The sequence below is a fragment of the Talpa occidentalis genome, unplaced genomic scaffold (assembly GCF_014898055.3).
Source record: "Talpa occidentalis isolate TD23 unplaced genomic scaffold, MPIMG_talOcc4v2.1, whole genome shotgun sequence".
In the NCBI taxonomy this organism is placed as follows: domain Eukaryota; kingdom Metazoa; phylum Chordata; class Mammalia; order Eulipotyphla; family Talpidae; genus Talpa; species Talpa occidentalis.
The window spans coordinates 19,533,643-19,548,803 of NW_026555331.1; the positions used below are offsets into that span (position 1 = coordinate 19,533,643).

The window sequence follows — 15,161 nt, forward strand, 5'->3', positions numbered from 1 at the left end:
TCATTCAACGCTTACTAATACCTGGTGACAGAAATGACATCAAATACTACTAGAACACAAAGATGAAATAAAATCAGATCTTTGAAGTTTAATCAAAGGAAATCTCAGTGACAGTGTCTAAATGCATTGTTTCAGAGGATGTTGATGAGGTATAAAATCGCCGAAGCTTCTCAGGATTAAGGCTGCTCCCTGCCTAACAGCTACCTGAGCTTCCGATCATTCTAAGGGGGATCGCCCCTGTCTATAAGTGTAGACAGTACATGCTACAATGAGCATGGGTCTTCCAAAGTTTGATGCCGTAACAGTTTCCGTCCATGTCATCCGTCCATTCCGTAACAGTTTCCGTCCATGTCATCACTCCTTTTGCACTGATATATACTCTGCTTTCTTAATGTGGATGATGTTCTAAGTGCCAATATGAACATTAGTATATCACGTAGCTAAACATAGCCACGCTTGTGTTGTTCATCACATAGATTATATTTACTAATTCAGTTTTGAGATCAAAATATTTCATTACATAGGGATTTATCAATTTCCCACCAAGTGGAAGAAAACATCGTTGTAAAATAATTGTGTAAAGTGATGTGATGAGCGTTTGGAAGATTTACCTTTTCAGCATTTACTACCTGTGGAAATGTTTGGATAATTTGTAACATTTTGGCAATTGAAGGGAACAGATGGCATCTTTCTGACAGCATCAGGAAGTAGATAGTGAGCATCAGCAAGCTGGCAGAGATCCATTTGGGATTAATTCATAGGAGAAAAAGAAATGAAACATTATCACCCAATAGCTTGTTAGTGTTTTTTTTTTCCCCCTTTAAAGAAACTGGAAGCAATGGCATACATTTTGTTTACTTTTTTAGCTGCACTAAAGCACAGCTAAAGTGCAGAAGTATATTTTATTCAACCCATTTTGTCACATGCCTAATTCATGTATAGTATATCATGTACTTACTGTGTTTTAAAAACCTCTTCATTGAGATCTCATCCATATAACACATTTCACCCATTTAAAATGTACAAATTCGGGGGGCCTCCTGGTGATGCAGGGGGTTAAGTCACAGCACTATGAAGCAATCCGCAGCCACTGCAGCACGAGTTTGATCCCAGGTCAGGGAGGTGACCCATATATGGTGGAACAGACCTCTCCTGTCTCACCCGCTGCTCCCCTCAGCAGTGTACTTCAGTCAATCTGCCTGTTCTGTTCCCCACTCTGTCTCTAGTGAATCGTCTCACACCCCACACCTCTGGACTGTATCCCAGTTCTTGTATGCATAAATAAATCTTTTTTTAAAAAGTATACAAATTCAAAGTTTACTATACATTCATATTGTTGTATATCAATCACCATAATCAACTTAAGACTTTTTTCATTATTCTAAAAAGAAACCTACACCCTTTCACCCCTACCAGTCCCCATCTTTCCCTGCCCTAGGTATCTACTAATCTACTTTCCATCTCTATATATTTCCCTATTTTGGACATTTCATATAAATGGAATCATACAATACATGATCCACTATGACTAGTTTCTTTTACTTAGTATAATGTTTCAAAATCTATCCATGTTGTGGAATTACAATATTTCATTTATTATCAAATGATATTTTATTATATAGACATACCATATTTTGTTAATCCTTCATCAGTTAATGGATGGATATTTGGGTTGTCTTTATTTTTTAGTATTATGAAAAATGCTGTTATGAATTTTTGTGTACAGGCTTTTGTGTAAAAGACATGTTTTGATATACACCTAAGGAGTGGAATTGCTGGGTAATATCATAATTCTGTGTTTAACTTGATCAATTGCCAGTCTGTTAGCACCATTTTACATTCCCACCAGCAATGTATGTGGGTTCCAATTTTACCGCATCTTCAACACCATTAGTTATTTTCTATGTAATTGGAACCATCCTAGTAAGTGTAAAGTGGCATCTCTGTTGTTTGTCTTTCTACTTTCACAATAACTTAGTTTAAAAGATTTTTGGAGAAGAAAAAGGTTATGAAACAGTGTTTTACAATCGTTAAAGATTATCTTAATGTTTAGATAATAATTTTTTGCCTGATCCCTCCTCACCTGTCTTGTAAGTAATATATCATTTGTTCCCTTTGGTGGGCTATCAATTATCCAATTTCAGTCTATATAATTTGAGTAGAGCTGGCCCCGTTCCCCCTACCTCCAGAATGGACACATGAATCAGGTCTGGCTAATTAAAACCCTTTGTTAGATCATGGTTTAGTTCAGAGAGAAAAGCCATGAAAGTTGTGTGAACAGAGAGAATTTCATATAAACAAGTGTTAATTAGGTGTCAAGTTGTTAACCAGGTAACTAAATAGGTAAAAGGGAACTCTTCTGAAGGTCGCAACTGCAAGAAGCAGCTTCTACTCTTAGGGCAAGAGCAGAAAAGGGAAGAGGTTAAAATTATCAACATTTACAAGCTTGAAGGAGGAGCCTTGTGAAGTTAGTGGGCTCTAATGCATTGATGCTGCCCTCTCTTAGCTCAGAGGAGGGTGTACCCAGACATCTGAAAGTAGGCTCTGTCAGTCAATGCTGGTCTCTAGTTTTCTGGTAGGGGGAAAGGAGTGGAAACAATAAATCTGTTTTTTCCAAGTGTTGCAAATTGACCTAGGGAGGATTAGTAAGAAACTGCTACTGCACAGACCAAATAGATGAGTTAAATGGAGATGTAACAGTAATCAAACTTCTGCTTTGTTCCAGTATTTGATGGTAGTAAACTGCATTTCCTCCAATGATATTTTTTTCTTTTAGTTTACTATCCTGGTAGAGAGGAGAAATTACAGATTCCCCATGACCCTTCATACCATAATGCCCCTTAGTCCACAAACCAGAGCTAACAGGTAACTAGCGTGTGAATACAAGCAATATGTTTGACAAACTGTACATTCTGAAACTGGGGGTTCATGGACCAACTCAGTCTCATCTTAAATTAATGGGCTCTGGATCTGTGAGCTAGTTTAGGACTGGAAACTGGAGGAGGCTACGACTCTCCTTTATGAAACTACTTGAAGTAGTTTCATAGCCAGTATTACTGAAAAACTTTGTTTTTAAATAATAGTTGAGGAACACTACCTAATTGCAAAACATTAATATTTATTTTTTCCATCCTTTACATTTGGGGCTTTTTTCCCTGTGCTTATCTTTCCTTACAGGAACTATAAAACTATTCACTTTCTTCCAAAATCTCTAATTTCCTTTTATAAAATGTTCCTGTTGTTAGGAATTTAAAACAGAATCTTGAAATAACAATCTAGACATTTACCTGACTTGCACAGCCTATGTTGTTCTAACTGCAAAGTTCTAATTTCACGTTCTCCAAAAAACCAACTGAGTTCAGTAAGGATGACATTTCTGTAGGGAAAAATTTGAAGTCTCAAATTTAAGTCATTTATTTTAGCCACTGAGAACTTATTCATGATGTACTTCATACCTGATGGTGATACTCTAATGCGGAGTTTAAGAACTGCTGTTATGTCTTCTTAGGCAGCTGTGCATAAAATTTTCATTTGGACCTAATGGATGATTATAACGGTTGAAGGGGCTGAAAGACATGTTTCATTAATTCTTCAGTTACTTTAAATACTTTTTTAAATTAACAGTAAATTTTCAAGAGTATTATTTTGTAATTTTTTGATATTGAAAATTACCATCGCTAAGAAAACCATTCTCTTGGACAAATGGAACTCAAAAAAAAAAAAAAAGTGCAAGGATTTTTTTCTAGGACCTTATAAACACTTTAGAAGTTCTACACAGAGAAAAAGATTACCAACAAAAAATTCTTTATCTTCATAGATAGATGCAAAAAATAACAGTAGACGCAGTCTCAAAAAATGTACTTTCTACACGCTCAACACTCCACTACAGTAAAAGCAGCAGCTCGGGAACAGAAGTGACAAACCTTCCCACATTGGGGGTCTGAGGTTCAGAAGGACCTCCAGGGGAAAGACATGACCTATGAGATCCTTTGAGAGCTTAAAAGATCCCTTAGACTTACCACAGAATGTTGCAATATCAAGTAAATGCAAATAGAAAATGAGGCCAGTATTAATTTCCAGAATAACAAAGTAGTTTAAGACGTAAAGTATCATAGCATGCTACTTGATTCAGTGGTGAACAATGTTTATGATGAAAATACTTAATTTGGGATGTAAAAAGATTGAAATTCTATTAGAAAAGGAGGGAAAAAGAAAATTTTCCATCCTAATAGGAAGTAAATCAACAGTCGGATGAATCCAAAGATAGCATATATTTGGAAAGAGAAATTCTATATTCTCTTGATGAGTTAAAAGAAGTTTTCTCTGAAAGTGAAAATGGAATACTTCTTTATTGTGACAAGCCTTTTGGCATTGACTGACTTTTTTAACTATTTCCATATAATGTTAGGGAATGGAGTCAGTGGTGAGACAGAAAGAGACAAGTTTTACACTGAATAACCACCTCCAAAATAAAGTGAACACTGTCATAACCTAAATCCACCTACATTTTTAAAAAATACAAATAATTTTAGGCAAAGGCATATTTATTTACAAAAATAAACAGTCTTTTATTGTAAATATGTCAACAGTTTTTAAAGGAAATTTACTTTTCACATTTGAATGTCTTTAAAAGAATCCAGAGGATTCATTATCCTTCTGCATTTTGCTTTTCAGAAAACATTTCTGCAGTAGGTCTGTTCCGGATTCTTTTTCTTTTTCTTTTCTTCTCAGAGGCAGATGATTTTGTATCCTGAGCTTTCTTCTTTTTCTTCAAACAGCTGAGAGGATTGGGACCACTTATTTTCTTGTGTTTTTTTCTTCTTCTCTGTTCAGGATTTTTTGCCAACCCCTGCTCCTCTTTGAGTTGCTTGATATTTTGTTTCTCATGCACAGAGACTAGCTGACCTGACTCTACTGCTTTAACAAAGGCAATTGTCTTAGGAGAAGGTTTGTCCAAGACTATAGTGTTCTGAATAATAAACATGAGAGGAATGCCAGGCTTTTTCTTTACTTTCATAGACAAATTCTGATCCTATTGAAAAGAAAAATAAAATTATTTAGGTCAAATATGTAAATAAATTAAATAAGATGCCTTAAATAGATTTCTAATAAGTTGAAGATCACCGTTTTTTCCCCAAGTCAGTATGTCTCGTTAGTGGGAATATATTTTATGATAAAGGAAGAAAATATAAAAATTGAGCATAAACAATTAAGTGTAACAGTGAGAACTGGATTCACCAAAGTTCTAGGAACACAATGAAACACTAATACAAAGGTGAATATGTTAAGTGGTCTCCCTTTTTGACTCCAAGACATGCTTCAGAAAGGGGCAAGAATGCTCAGAGGTTGAAAGAATAGAAATAAAGAATTAGCTGACTCAGATTGTAGACTCAGCTTTGCCTCTAATTATGTGATTTTAAAATTTGGAAAGTATATTTAAGCCAATCTGTATGTATGTCAATTTTTAATTAATATCAACCCAATAGTCTCCTTTCCCTGTCTCTCTCAGTCTTTAAAAGTCTGAAGAGTTCCATATTGGTGGAATGGTCTCAAATAATAGGAAACATGATTTTATAAGAAGCAGTATGAAATACAGGAATGTGAAAAAACATTTATTGACACAGAAAATAATGTCTTTGCTCTACTTATCTTCCTTTCACAAAACCTAAAACATATTATTATACTTCCATGTTAGTAATTTTAAAAAAGGGAATTTCAATAATTAAGGAAAAAATCACTATGCTTAAGATTCCCCAATTACTTAATGACAACTTCTGACTACAAATTAATCTAAAATCCAATATTTTTAAAAGTCTAAACACTTTAATAATAACCAATGTTACCTTTTTTTTCTGATTCTATGTAATGCCACATGACATAATAGAAATTATTAAAACTGAATCCAGTTTTAAAAATAGAATTATCCGTATTATCCAAGGGGTTATAGCCAAAGTATACAAAGAATTCATCCAACATAACAAAAAAACAAGCAACTGAATTTAAAAATGGGCACATCTGAATAGACAATTTTCTAAAGAAGATATGAAAAAAATGCTCAGTGCTCATCGTCACTTTTAATAAGGGTAATCCATGAAGATGTACCTCACATCTGTGGGTATCTCACAAAGATTTCCAACAGGAAGTGTTGCAGAAGATGTGGACAAAGAGGATCCCTAGTACATGGCTGATGGGATTGTAAACTGAAGCAGCCATTTTGGAAAGCAGTCTGGACTTATCTTTAAAAACTGAAAATAAAAATACTGTATGATCCAACAATCCCACTTCTGCGTTTCTATCCAATGAACACAAAATCATGAACTCAAAAAATATGGCCCATGGGCCTCCCCTGGTGGCACAGTGGTTGAGCGCTGGGCTGCAAAGCTGCCCGCAGCCTCTGCAGTGCAGGTTCAATCCCCGGCCACCAGCAAGGGTCCCACAAAGCGCGCAGACCTCTCCTGCTGCCCGCTGCTCCCCTCAGCAGTATACTTCGTCAGTCTGCCTGTTCTGTTCCCCACTCTGGTGAATTCTCTCACCCTCCCGCGCTTCTGACTGTACCCAGTGCTTGTATAAATAAATAAATCTTAAAAAAAAAAAAAAAAAAAAAAGGCCCGTAATGCTTACTGCAGTATTACTTACAATAGACAGAATTTAGAAGCAATTTAAGTGCCCACAGATAGATTTCATACCACGAAATACTATTCAGCTAGTAAGACAAAATGCAGCAAAATGGAAGGAGCTCAAGGGAATTATTTGAAGTAAAGTCAGAAAGAAAAAGACAAATATTACACAACTGCACATATGAGTAATATGAGAAAACAAAGCAGATGAACTGACAAAATAATTATAAACTAGTAGACTGGACACTGATAACAGAACTGAGGTTTCTAAGGTTAAGACAGAAAGGATAGAAAGAGTCAAGGGGCAGAAGGGATGGTGGTGGGAAGGAAAACAGGGAAAGAAATGAATATTGATTTTAAATAAATAAACAAAGCTAGTATTACCTGTGTTGCCATAAAATAATGATGAGGATTTCCTTCTTCAACCATGGAAAGCAGACATTCTGATCCACTGACTGGATTCTTGAAATGGGGACAGTTTCGCACCTGGCATTTTTGTGCAATCAGTTTTGCCCCATATAATTCTTTCCCCAATGTTTCTAACTCTTTTAACACACACCTGAAAAAAACAGTATTAGTAGCTCAAAATTATAATTGATAGATACTAGTTGTTCAAAAAAAACAAGCATAAAAAAACAGTACTCAACTTTATACAACAGCAAACTAAATCTGTCATAGGGCAGCCACAAATCATACAGCAGCCACTTCACTTTTAAAAGACCTGGGTACACGGAGGCTCTATTTGTATACACCAAGTTGAAAGAACAATAACTGTTAAAATTTACTGAGTGCTTTTGTGCCACACAGCATGCTTATTGCTCTTTGTATTTTTTCCTTCGTTTCTAAAGAGTTCTATGAAGTTAGGTAGCCTACTTTAAAATTACCCTTATTTTAAAGTACCTCATTCTGAGAGATTTCAAGTAATATGCTCAAATCCAAACAACTAATAAGTGGTTGAGTTGAAATGTGACTATAAGTAGTTTTACAAGATGCCTTGACCTCCAACCATAGTGCTGTATGTTTCTTCTTTAAGTATAAATTGATACATCTTCAAAATATTTTCAGTTTAGAAAAGTGAAAAACTCTTGAGTCATCAGGTTGTTAAAAAAAAAAAAAAAACTCCCTTTCACTCTGTATTTTTATATTAATATAAGCCACTGTTTCAGTGTCATCTATCCATTTCAAAATGGCATAATTATATTTATCAATAACTGTATTAATTTCTAGTTCCTTTTTCATCCCCAAATCTGTAAATATGGAGTAAATAAAACATTAGCATTTTTATAAGCTTTCTAGGCACCTCTTCCATCACAACTGAAAAAAAAATTATGAAAACTATTAAGTCAAATATTTCATCAACCCTAGCCAGTTCTCCTGCCCACCCTGCCTCGCCTCTCTTCCACTGCCCCATTATACGTTTTAGTTTTTATTTATTTACTTTTAAAGATTTATTTATTTATGCATACAAGAGCTGGGGTACAGGCCAGAGATGCAGGGGGTGAGAGGATTCTCCAGAGACAGACTGACTGAAATACACTGCTGAGGGGAGCATCGGGCAAGACAGGAGAGGTCTGCTGTGCCATGTGGGTTGCTCCCTGGCCCGTGGAAATCGAACTCGCACTGCAGAGGCTGCAGATTGCTTTGTAGTGCGGTGCTTAACTGCTTGCACCAGGAGGGAGGCCCCCAGATTTTAGTTTTTGAAGAGAATTTACTTTCTACAGTCATCAGCATTGGATCTTTATGTTCAAGACCAAATTGTCAACTATTTATTGAATATCTTCTATGTCCCGCCATCAGCTCTTCAAACTCATCACATCCAAAAATCAAACTTCTCCAGAACTTGCTGTCTCTTTGAATTTGTTATCTAACCTGAGTACAAGTCAGAAACCCTATTAGGTCTTTTTCTTCCTCATTCCAATCCCTACCCCATCATCTTTTAGTCCTATAATTTCTCACTGAGTTCCTGCCAGTTCCCTCTGGCCAGTTCAGGTTCCCATTATTTCTCGATTGCACACCCACAGTGTGGCTCTGTCTATCTTCACATCCTTGCTTCTCCTGTTTACTCCTCGCATTGTTGCAATGACCTTCTTTCCCCAAAGACAGCTATCAAGTCTGATCAAATTCCACTGCTCTACTTCCTCAAGACAAATTCCAAATTTCTTCAAACCCAATATGAGTAAACTCTAGATCTACCTACCAGTGGCCAGCAAACACATTTTATTAAGGAAAAAAACCTGACTTTTAAAAAGCATAAATAACAAATTTTTATAAAATTTATAAAGACCCTTATAAAGACCTAAGAGATCTAGAAATCAGATGCAATTCCTGTACTGTTCTTGCATTGTGATCTTAAAAGGCGTCTTTAATCTCTTCATCACCGTCATTAAAATAAACCAACAGCAAGGGAAGGAGAGGAGACCGGCCATTCAGAGAGCTAAAAGCTGGGCGACCCACAATGGAATACTACTCAGCGATGACAAAGCAACAGTGCTGAGACTTAACCCCCTGCGCCACCAGGGAGGCCCCACCTGCGCAGCTGGTTTTCGCTGGACCCCCAAGCGCCCGCCCTGAACTGTCAGCTCCGCGCAGGCGGGTGTCTGCACCCTCGGGGTGGCAGCGGGGGCCCGCGACCCGCCTCCCCCCGCCGCGCCCCTCCCGTGCGGCCAGGCCCACCTGGTGGTGCACAGCTGTGTCTGCCCCATGAGGTAGCGAGGCAGCTGCTCGCGCAGCTGGATGCGGCCCCGCAGCGCCGCCTGACAGAAGGTGCCATCCAGGAGAATCTGGTACGGCTCCCGGACCCCGAAATTGTTGCGGAAGAAGCCGAGATGCTTCTTGGCGTGTTTCTGCCTCGTGATCTTCATGCCTGGTTAGCCCGGCCTGCGAAGCGTCAGGAAACACTCCCCACACGGCGGGCCGGGTACCAGCCGCGCCGGCTTCCCCCGGAAGTGAAGCGCCCTTGACCCCGGAAGCACACGCCCCCATCTTCCCGGCCCAGCCGGCTCGCGTACGTCACGCCAGGCGCACGCGCGGTCCAGCCTGGCTGCTGGCGGTGAAGGGGCTTTGCTGCCTGGCAGGCGGACTCCTGAGTGCGCATGCGTGATCTGGGACCGGGGCTGAGGGACAGCTGCACGTGGCGTTTAGCGCAGGGGCTGGCGTGCAGTGTGCGCGTTTAATCATCATCTTTTTAATCATCATCAGTGCTGATGGTGAGCTTCATGTGCACGCGGCACTGTTCTTCGTAGTTGACCCTGTGCTTTTCCCTTTAATGTTTGTAATTCCAAAGGCAGGGAAATGTAGCATGTAGGACTGCAGCATGTAGGACAACTCTGTTCATCAAAAAATAAAAAAGCCAAAATGAGAGGCAATGGAGCTTTTATTTGGGATTCAAGAATGGCAGCAGTTACTTTGCAAACATGAAGGCAGTCCATAATGGTGATGATCAAATTTAAAATGAGGGGTTTTTTTTCTAGCAAGGTTACTGAGAGATTAAATGAGATTAAAGGGAGTCTCAGACCTGCTGCAAAAGTTAGTGTGCTTGTTTAAAATGCCCATTTCTCAGATCAAATATTGAGGAAGCCGGATACTATTCAGAAAGGATGTGACAATTATTAGTCTCTGTCAGTATTATGCATTTTTGGGTTCCTGAAGTGTTAGGGGGAAAAGGATGTCCCAAAGCTATTTCCATATAGGTTTTGTGGACACCACCCCCACCCCAGGCCAAAGCCAAAGACACCGGGAACTCCAAATCCCATCACCACCAAAGGGAAGGTGGCTGGGACCTGAGGGTGGGGTTCAGCAGCCAGGTTGGTATAAAGCCAGACACGTGGGCTTTGGGGGGATCCCCATTTTGGCTCTCCGCCAGCTCGCAGCATCGGCCAGCTCTGAGAGTGACTTTGGGTTTCCAGGTCGGCGGATAGGGTAGGACGCATTAAAGACTTTATTTCCCTATTTTCTCCCTGAGTTGTACATTTTCCTATTTCCTTTCCTCTTGTAAATAAACCTTTTATTAACCTTTTGTGTGTGTGTGTAGTAGAGTATTCATAAGTCCCTTTAAAGCGAGCGGGTGAGGACCCACAGCCAGGAACCCGTTTAATATCGGGGTTGCTCTGTAACAGCAGGACCCTGGGCGGATGGTATCTCTAGCCAATGTGATATTCTCATTGAGTGGTCTACTGAAGGTTTTTGGCCTCATGCTAACTCACCTGGTATTGGGAAATCAATAATGCCAGGCACGGCCATTATTGGATGAGCTTTTGGGAAATAAGTCTAAACTGAAAATTTCCTTTGAGAATTATTATAATATTAATTTTAATAGTTACGAACCTTTTTTTTTTTTTTTTTTTTTTTTACTTTATAGCTCAGGAGCACCACTGTCACAGCATTGCTCGCTGCTGTTTTTTTCCTCAGGTCACTACACTGGACATTTTCCATTGCAAATAGACATTCACTTTGAACTGAGGTAAGTAGGGGATTAATTTATTTTATTTTTTCATACTCTTTAAATTCTTTATTATGTCTGGATCACCTGTAATTTATAATGTGATGTTGGTCTACTTCATTTTGAAGTGTTTTCTTCATGAAATTTTAATGAAGTCATGTTGACTTGCAAGGTGTGACTAATTCCCAAACAGAACTTTTTCATGAAAGATTCATGCCTAAATGAAATTAAGTAGGTAAATATTCAATTAAATAGATAAACATGCAATTCATAAAGGTTATTTTGTTTAATTTTATAAATGCTAGCATACCAGATAGTTCAGCAAAGATATTTATTGTGAGATTATTCTGCTTTACGTTCATAATTAAATATTTATAAACATTTGTTAACGTCCATTAGCTCCAAAAGAATGCAATGTTCCTCTTATTGTTAGCTAGCTAGCCTTACTCTCCAAATACATAATTTCTCTAAATAAATCATTTAAAACGACTTTGGTTAGCTGCTGCATATCAAGGCCCTGTTAGGTTCTTTCCCAACTTAGGAACTGGCTTATTGTGAATTTTCATATATGGCAGAAAGTGTTTTGAAGGTTGGCTCCAAACACCGGCACATTTTTAAAAGACATTCTTGTGTTTTTCAAATTACGAAAGTAACACATGCCTGTTATATATAACAAGTGGAACAACACAAAGATATTCATTCCTTCTCCATGTCCAAATAACACATGTTAACAACCTGCTTTTTTGGCAAATTTTTCATACTCATATACTCATATATACATATGTATAATGTAAATAGAGATATTTTTTGTTACCATTATTCAGAAAATGGAATAATATTTTATCACCTGTATGCATTTTGCTTTTCTCACCTAACAATCCTTATGGAAATCTTCTCCCTACCCTCTCACACAAACCCCAAGTCTGTCAGCATAGCTGTCACTCATTATTTTAAATGGCTACATGAAATTTACCACAAAATCGCTCTATGTAACATAATGACTGTGGCACAGACTATGAATTGCCACTAAATACTTCTTTTTTGTGTTAGAATCCTAATGGTACTCTGAACAGTAAAGTGCCCAGAGAAGAGAATTTATGTTCTAACTTTCTGAGCAGAGGAATACCATATATTAAGTTCTCGTCAAGGATATGTAAGTATGTATTATACATGGGACTTCCGGAGAGAAGGCTATTTGAAGGTAAGTGATACCCTGTTCCTTTTTACATCATAGTCTCCCTTTTTTCTTTCACCTTTTTTACCTTTTGTCCACCCTCTTCTGTCCTACTCCTTGGAATTTAGATGTGATATATGGAAGACTAGTAGCCCATTTTAGATCATCAGGGAACTTTAAGGATGGAGACCATGTGCTAAGCTGGCAAAGCAGATAAGAGGAGTCTGGGTTATTTGTGATTATGAAACTGTCTCTACATAGATGACTTCCTACTTCTGAACTGCTTTCACGTAAGAAGAAAAATAAACTATGTAGGTTTAAAAAAATATTTTCTTAAGGTTTTTATTCCTGTTTTGAAATTTAATTTTTTGAGAGCAATATTCAGTTTGCAACAGGATTGGGAGGAATATACAGAGATTTCCTCTAAACCTCTTACCCCAACAGATGTATAACCTCTCCCTATATTTTTTAAATCAAGGATAAACCTATATTGACACATTAAATTTCTTTTTATATGCATCCAAACCCAATCCTAATTGATAGTAAGTTAAAACTACTTGCCAGAACTAGAGAATTTTATATTTACAGGTGTCTTTTATCAATTTTGATATTAGTGTTCACTAATATAATAGCCCTTTCTGTGAATAGGTTCAAAATACTAACTATATGTTTTCTGTAAAATATAGAATATTTTCAAAGTAAAATAAACTAAATCCTTTTTATATAACATAGAGGCCTTGACCTTTTTTTGGGGACGGGGGTTCTGTTTTTTGAAAGCCTGAACAATTTGATTTGAACTGGTTATGTCAATGGACTCTGTCTCCTGTTGAGAAAAGTCAGTTAAATATGAAAAAGTCTAGCAGCTTGGACAAAAAACTTCAAATCAGTGTTAGTGTCACCAAGGTGTCAATTGAAGAAAGCAAGCAGGTTTTCTGTCTGTGGACCCAGCCAGTACCAGTAAGCTCTCCCTCCAGAGTAAATGACAAAGGAGAAACTGTCTCTTGGAAAAAGTTTTCAAGAGAGTTCTGTTTGTCAAAGATGTTTCTATACCAAACAGTAACTGTGCCTGCCAGAGGTTATCAGATGACTGTTGTCAGATGGCTGAACAATAAGATTAGAATAACAAATTGGTTTGCTATAATAGGTGATTTGAATGTCATCATACAGAGATTTAAAAAAAAAAAGCCAACAAGGTAAATTGAAAGGAATTCAGTATTTTACTATAAAAGATCTGAAGAGTGCTCTCTTTGGGGATTATACTATAAAGTGTTTAATGGTGTTAAAGCGGTGAAAATGAAAACTGGTACAGAGGAGGGAAAAGTTTAGGTGTGGCAGCAAGGGGCAAAATGTTTTACTTTGATGTATAACAAACTTGCTATTTGAAATTTAATTAAATCGTAACTCAAACTGTGGGAGAAGTTCATACTGTATGGGGTCTTTTATTTTACCCTAGCCAAATATTTTAGAAGATTAACGAATCTTTATAAAATTACTCTAGGTAAGCAAATATTATTACTGTTACTTAAAGAAGCTTAAAGATGAAAAATTATGTCAGATTATGGCATTAAAAGGATTTTCTGAAAACATTATTTATTTATATTGAACAAAATGTTGAAGACAACCCTTTTACTCATGGTTTCGTATATATTTTTAAGCAGCAGGAGAACTTCAGGGCAGAAACTGAAATCCTGGTGGCAAGAAATTAAACAGACTTTCAGTAATTCAGTAGAATATTATTTCAAAGTCTCATATTTATAATTGAATTACACCAACACTAGGTTTCAATTACATGATATACAATATAAAGGTTACTCTTAGGATCTGCTCAAATTTTTTCTACGCAAGTTCACTTTAATACTAGTTGGTAAGTTATAAATCAAAATACTGAAATGAGAGGGTCAAATGTTTTTAAAATTATTGTTATTTTAGCAAACATACGGGAAATACCCACATGCTGTGTCATATGTAGAGATAAATATTATTTTCTTTTTATTGGCTCTCACATTACCCTCTGTATTGTTCCTTTCATAATACTGAACAAATCACTTTGCTCTTCAAAGTATAACCTCATGTGGTCTCATTTCACATATAAACATAAAAGAAAGCATATGAATTAAGTTGATCTGAATGAGATTAAAGAGGAAAACCCCACAATGGCAAGGTTGGGGAGAAATTTTCTTTTTCTTGCAGTCAACATCAAAAGGAAGAAGTGCACCTCCCTGGTGGCGCAATGTGTTAAGACGCAACCTGTGAAGCTGTGAAACTGTCCGCAGACACTGCAGCATGAGTTCGATCCCCAGCCAGGGAGCTACCCACATGGCACAGCACACCTCTCCTGACTCACCCACTGCTCCCCTCAGCAGTGTATTTCAGTAGATCTGCCTGTTCTGTTCCCCACTCTGTCTCTGGTGGGTCCTCTCACCTCCCATATCTCTGGCCTGTACCCCAGTTCTTGTATGCATAAATAAATAAATATGTAAATCTTTAAAAAAAAAAAAAAAGAAGTGCATTAAGTTCATCACTACTGGCAGTTACTTTGAGATAATAGAGGTAACCAGTCTGTGGATAGAACTAAAACATGGCAGAAGGGAGGTTCAAGAGAGTTGTAAAGATGTGAATTGGGGTCTTCATGCTGCTTCTTGTAAGTATACATTACTTCTTGTTTTGAATAATTTAAATTGTTTTCCTTTGTTCACATGTTTGATTTGGTTACTTGGACCTCAGAGCATCCTAATTGATGGAATATTTGTTAAACTCTAGGCAAACAAAATGTATTTTTTTAAAGGAAAAATGATAGTATTACCTCTGTAACAAGTTGCTTTAAAGAAACTTAAGGCATTCCACATATGTTCTGTTTTATCCTAGATGGCACTGTGAAGGGTTAGGGATGCAGAAGTAACTTGCTATTAGCTGCTTTCGACTGTCTTCTGAA

General features: G+C 37.4%; 1 protein-coding gene and 1 long non-coding RNA gene across 3 annotated transcripts; one reads left to right on the forward strand and one right to left on the reverse strand.

Moving 5' to 3' along the window:
- Positions 1–3,775: 3,775 nt before the first annotated feature.
- On the reverse strand, positions 3,776–9,550 carry UTP23 (UTP23 small subunit processome component). Its single transcript, XM_037528861.2, has 3 exons — positions 9,291–9,550; positions 7,002–7,176; positions 3,776–5,032 (listed from the first exon to the last, which is right to left on the reverse strand). The coding sequence occupies exons 1-3, from the start codon at positions 9,476–9,478 to the stop codon at positions 4,649–4,651; spliced, it is 747 nt and encodes a 248-aa protein (XP_037384758.1). The 5' UTR covers positions 9,479–9,550; the 3' UTR covers positions 3,776–4,648.
- A 184-nt stretch (positions 9,551–9,734) lies between these two features.
- Positions 9,735–14,693, forward strand: LOC119260496 (uncharacterized). 2 transcript variants are annotated; one of them, XR_005128797.2, is made up of 5 exons: positions 9,735–9,823; positions 10,975–11,076; positions 12,106–12,256; positions 12,358–12,540; positions 14,420–14,693. It is a non-coding gene; the product is annotated as an uncharacterized LOC119260496 (long non-coding RNA). The 2 variants fall into 2 exon arrangements; XR_008550923.1 differs by having other exon boundaries at positions 12,106–12,540.
- The last annotated feature ends 468 nt before the right edge of the window (positions 14,694–15,161 follow it).

What these genes read in the sequence shown, in the direction of transcription:
- UTP23 (XM_037528861.2), bottom strand. Translation starts at nt 9,478, where the DNA reads ATGAAGATCACGAGGCAGAAACACGCCAAGAAGCATCTCGGCTTCTTC. An exon ending in ACACAGCTGTGCACCACCAG is followed by an intron (nt 7,177 to 9,290) that starts GTGGGCCTGGCC and finishes TGTTTTTTTCAG; the next exon opens with GTGTGTGTTAAAAGAGTTAG. An exon ending in ATTATTTTATGGCAACACAG is followed by an intron (nt 5,033 to 7,001) that starts GTAATACTAGCT and finishes TCTTTTCAATAG; the next exon opens with GATCAGAATTTGTCTATGAA.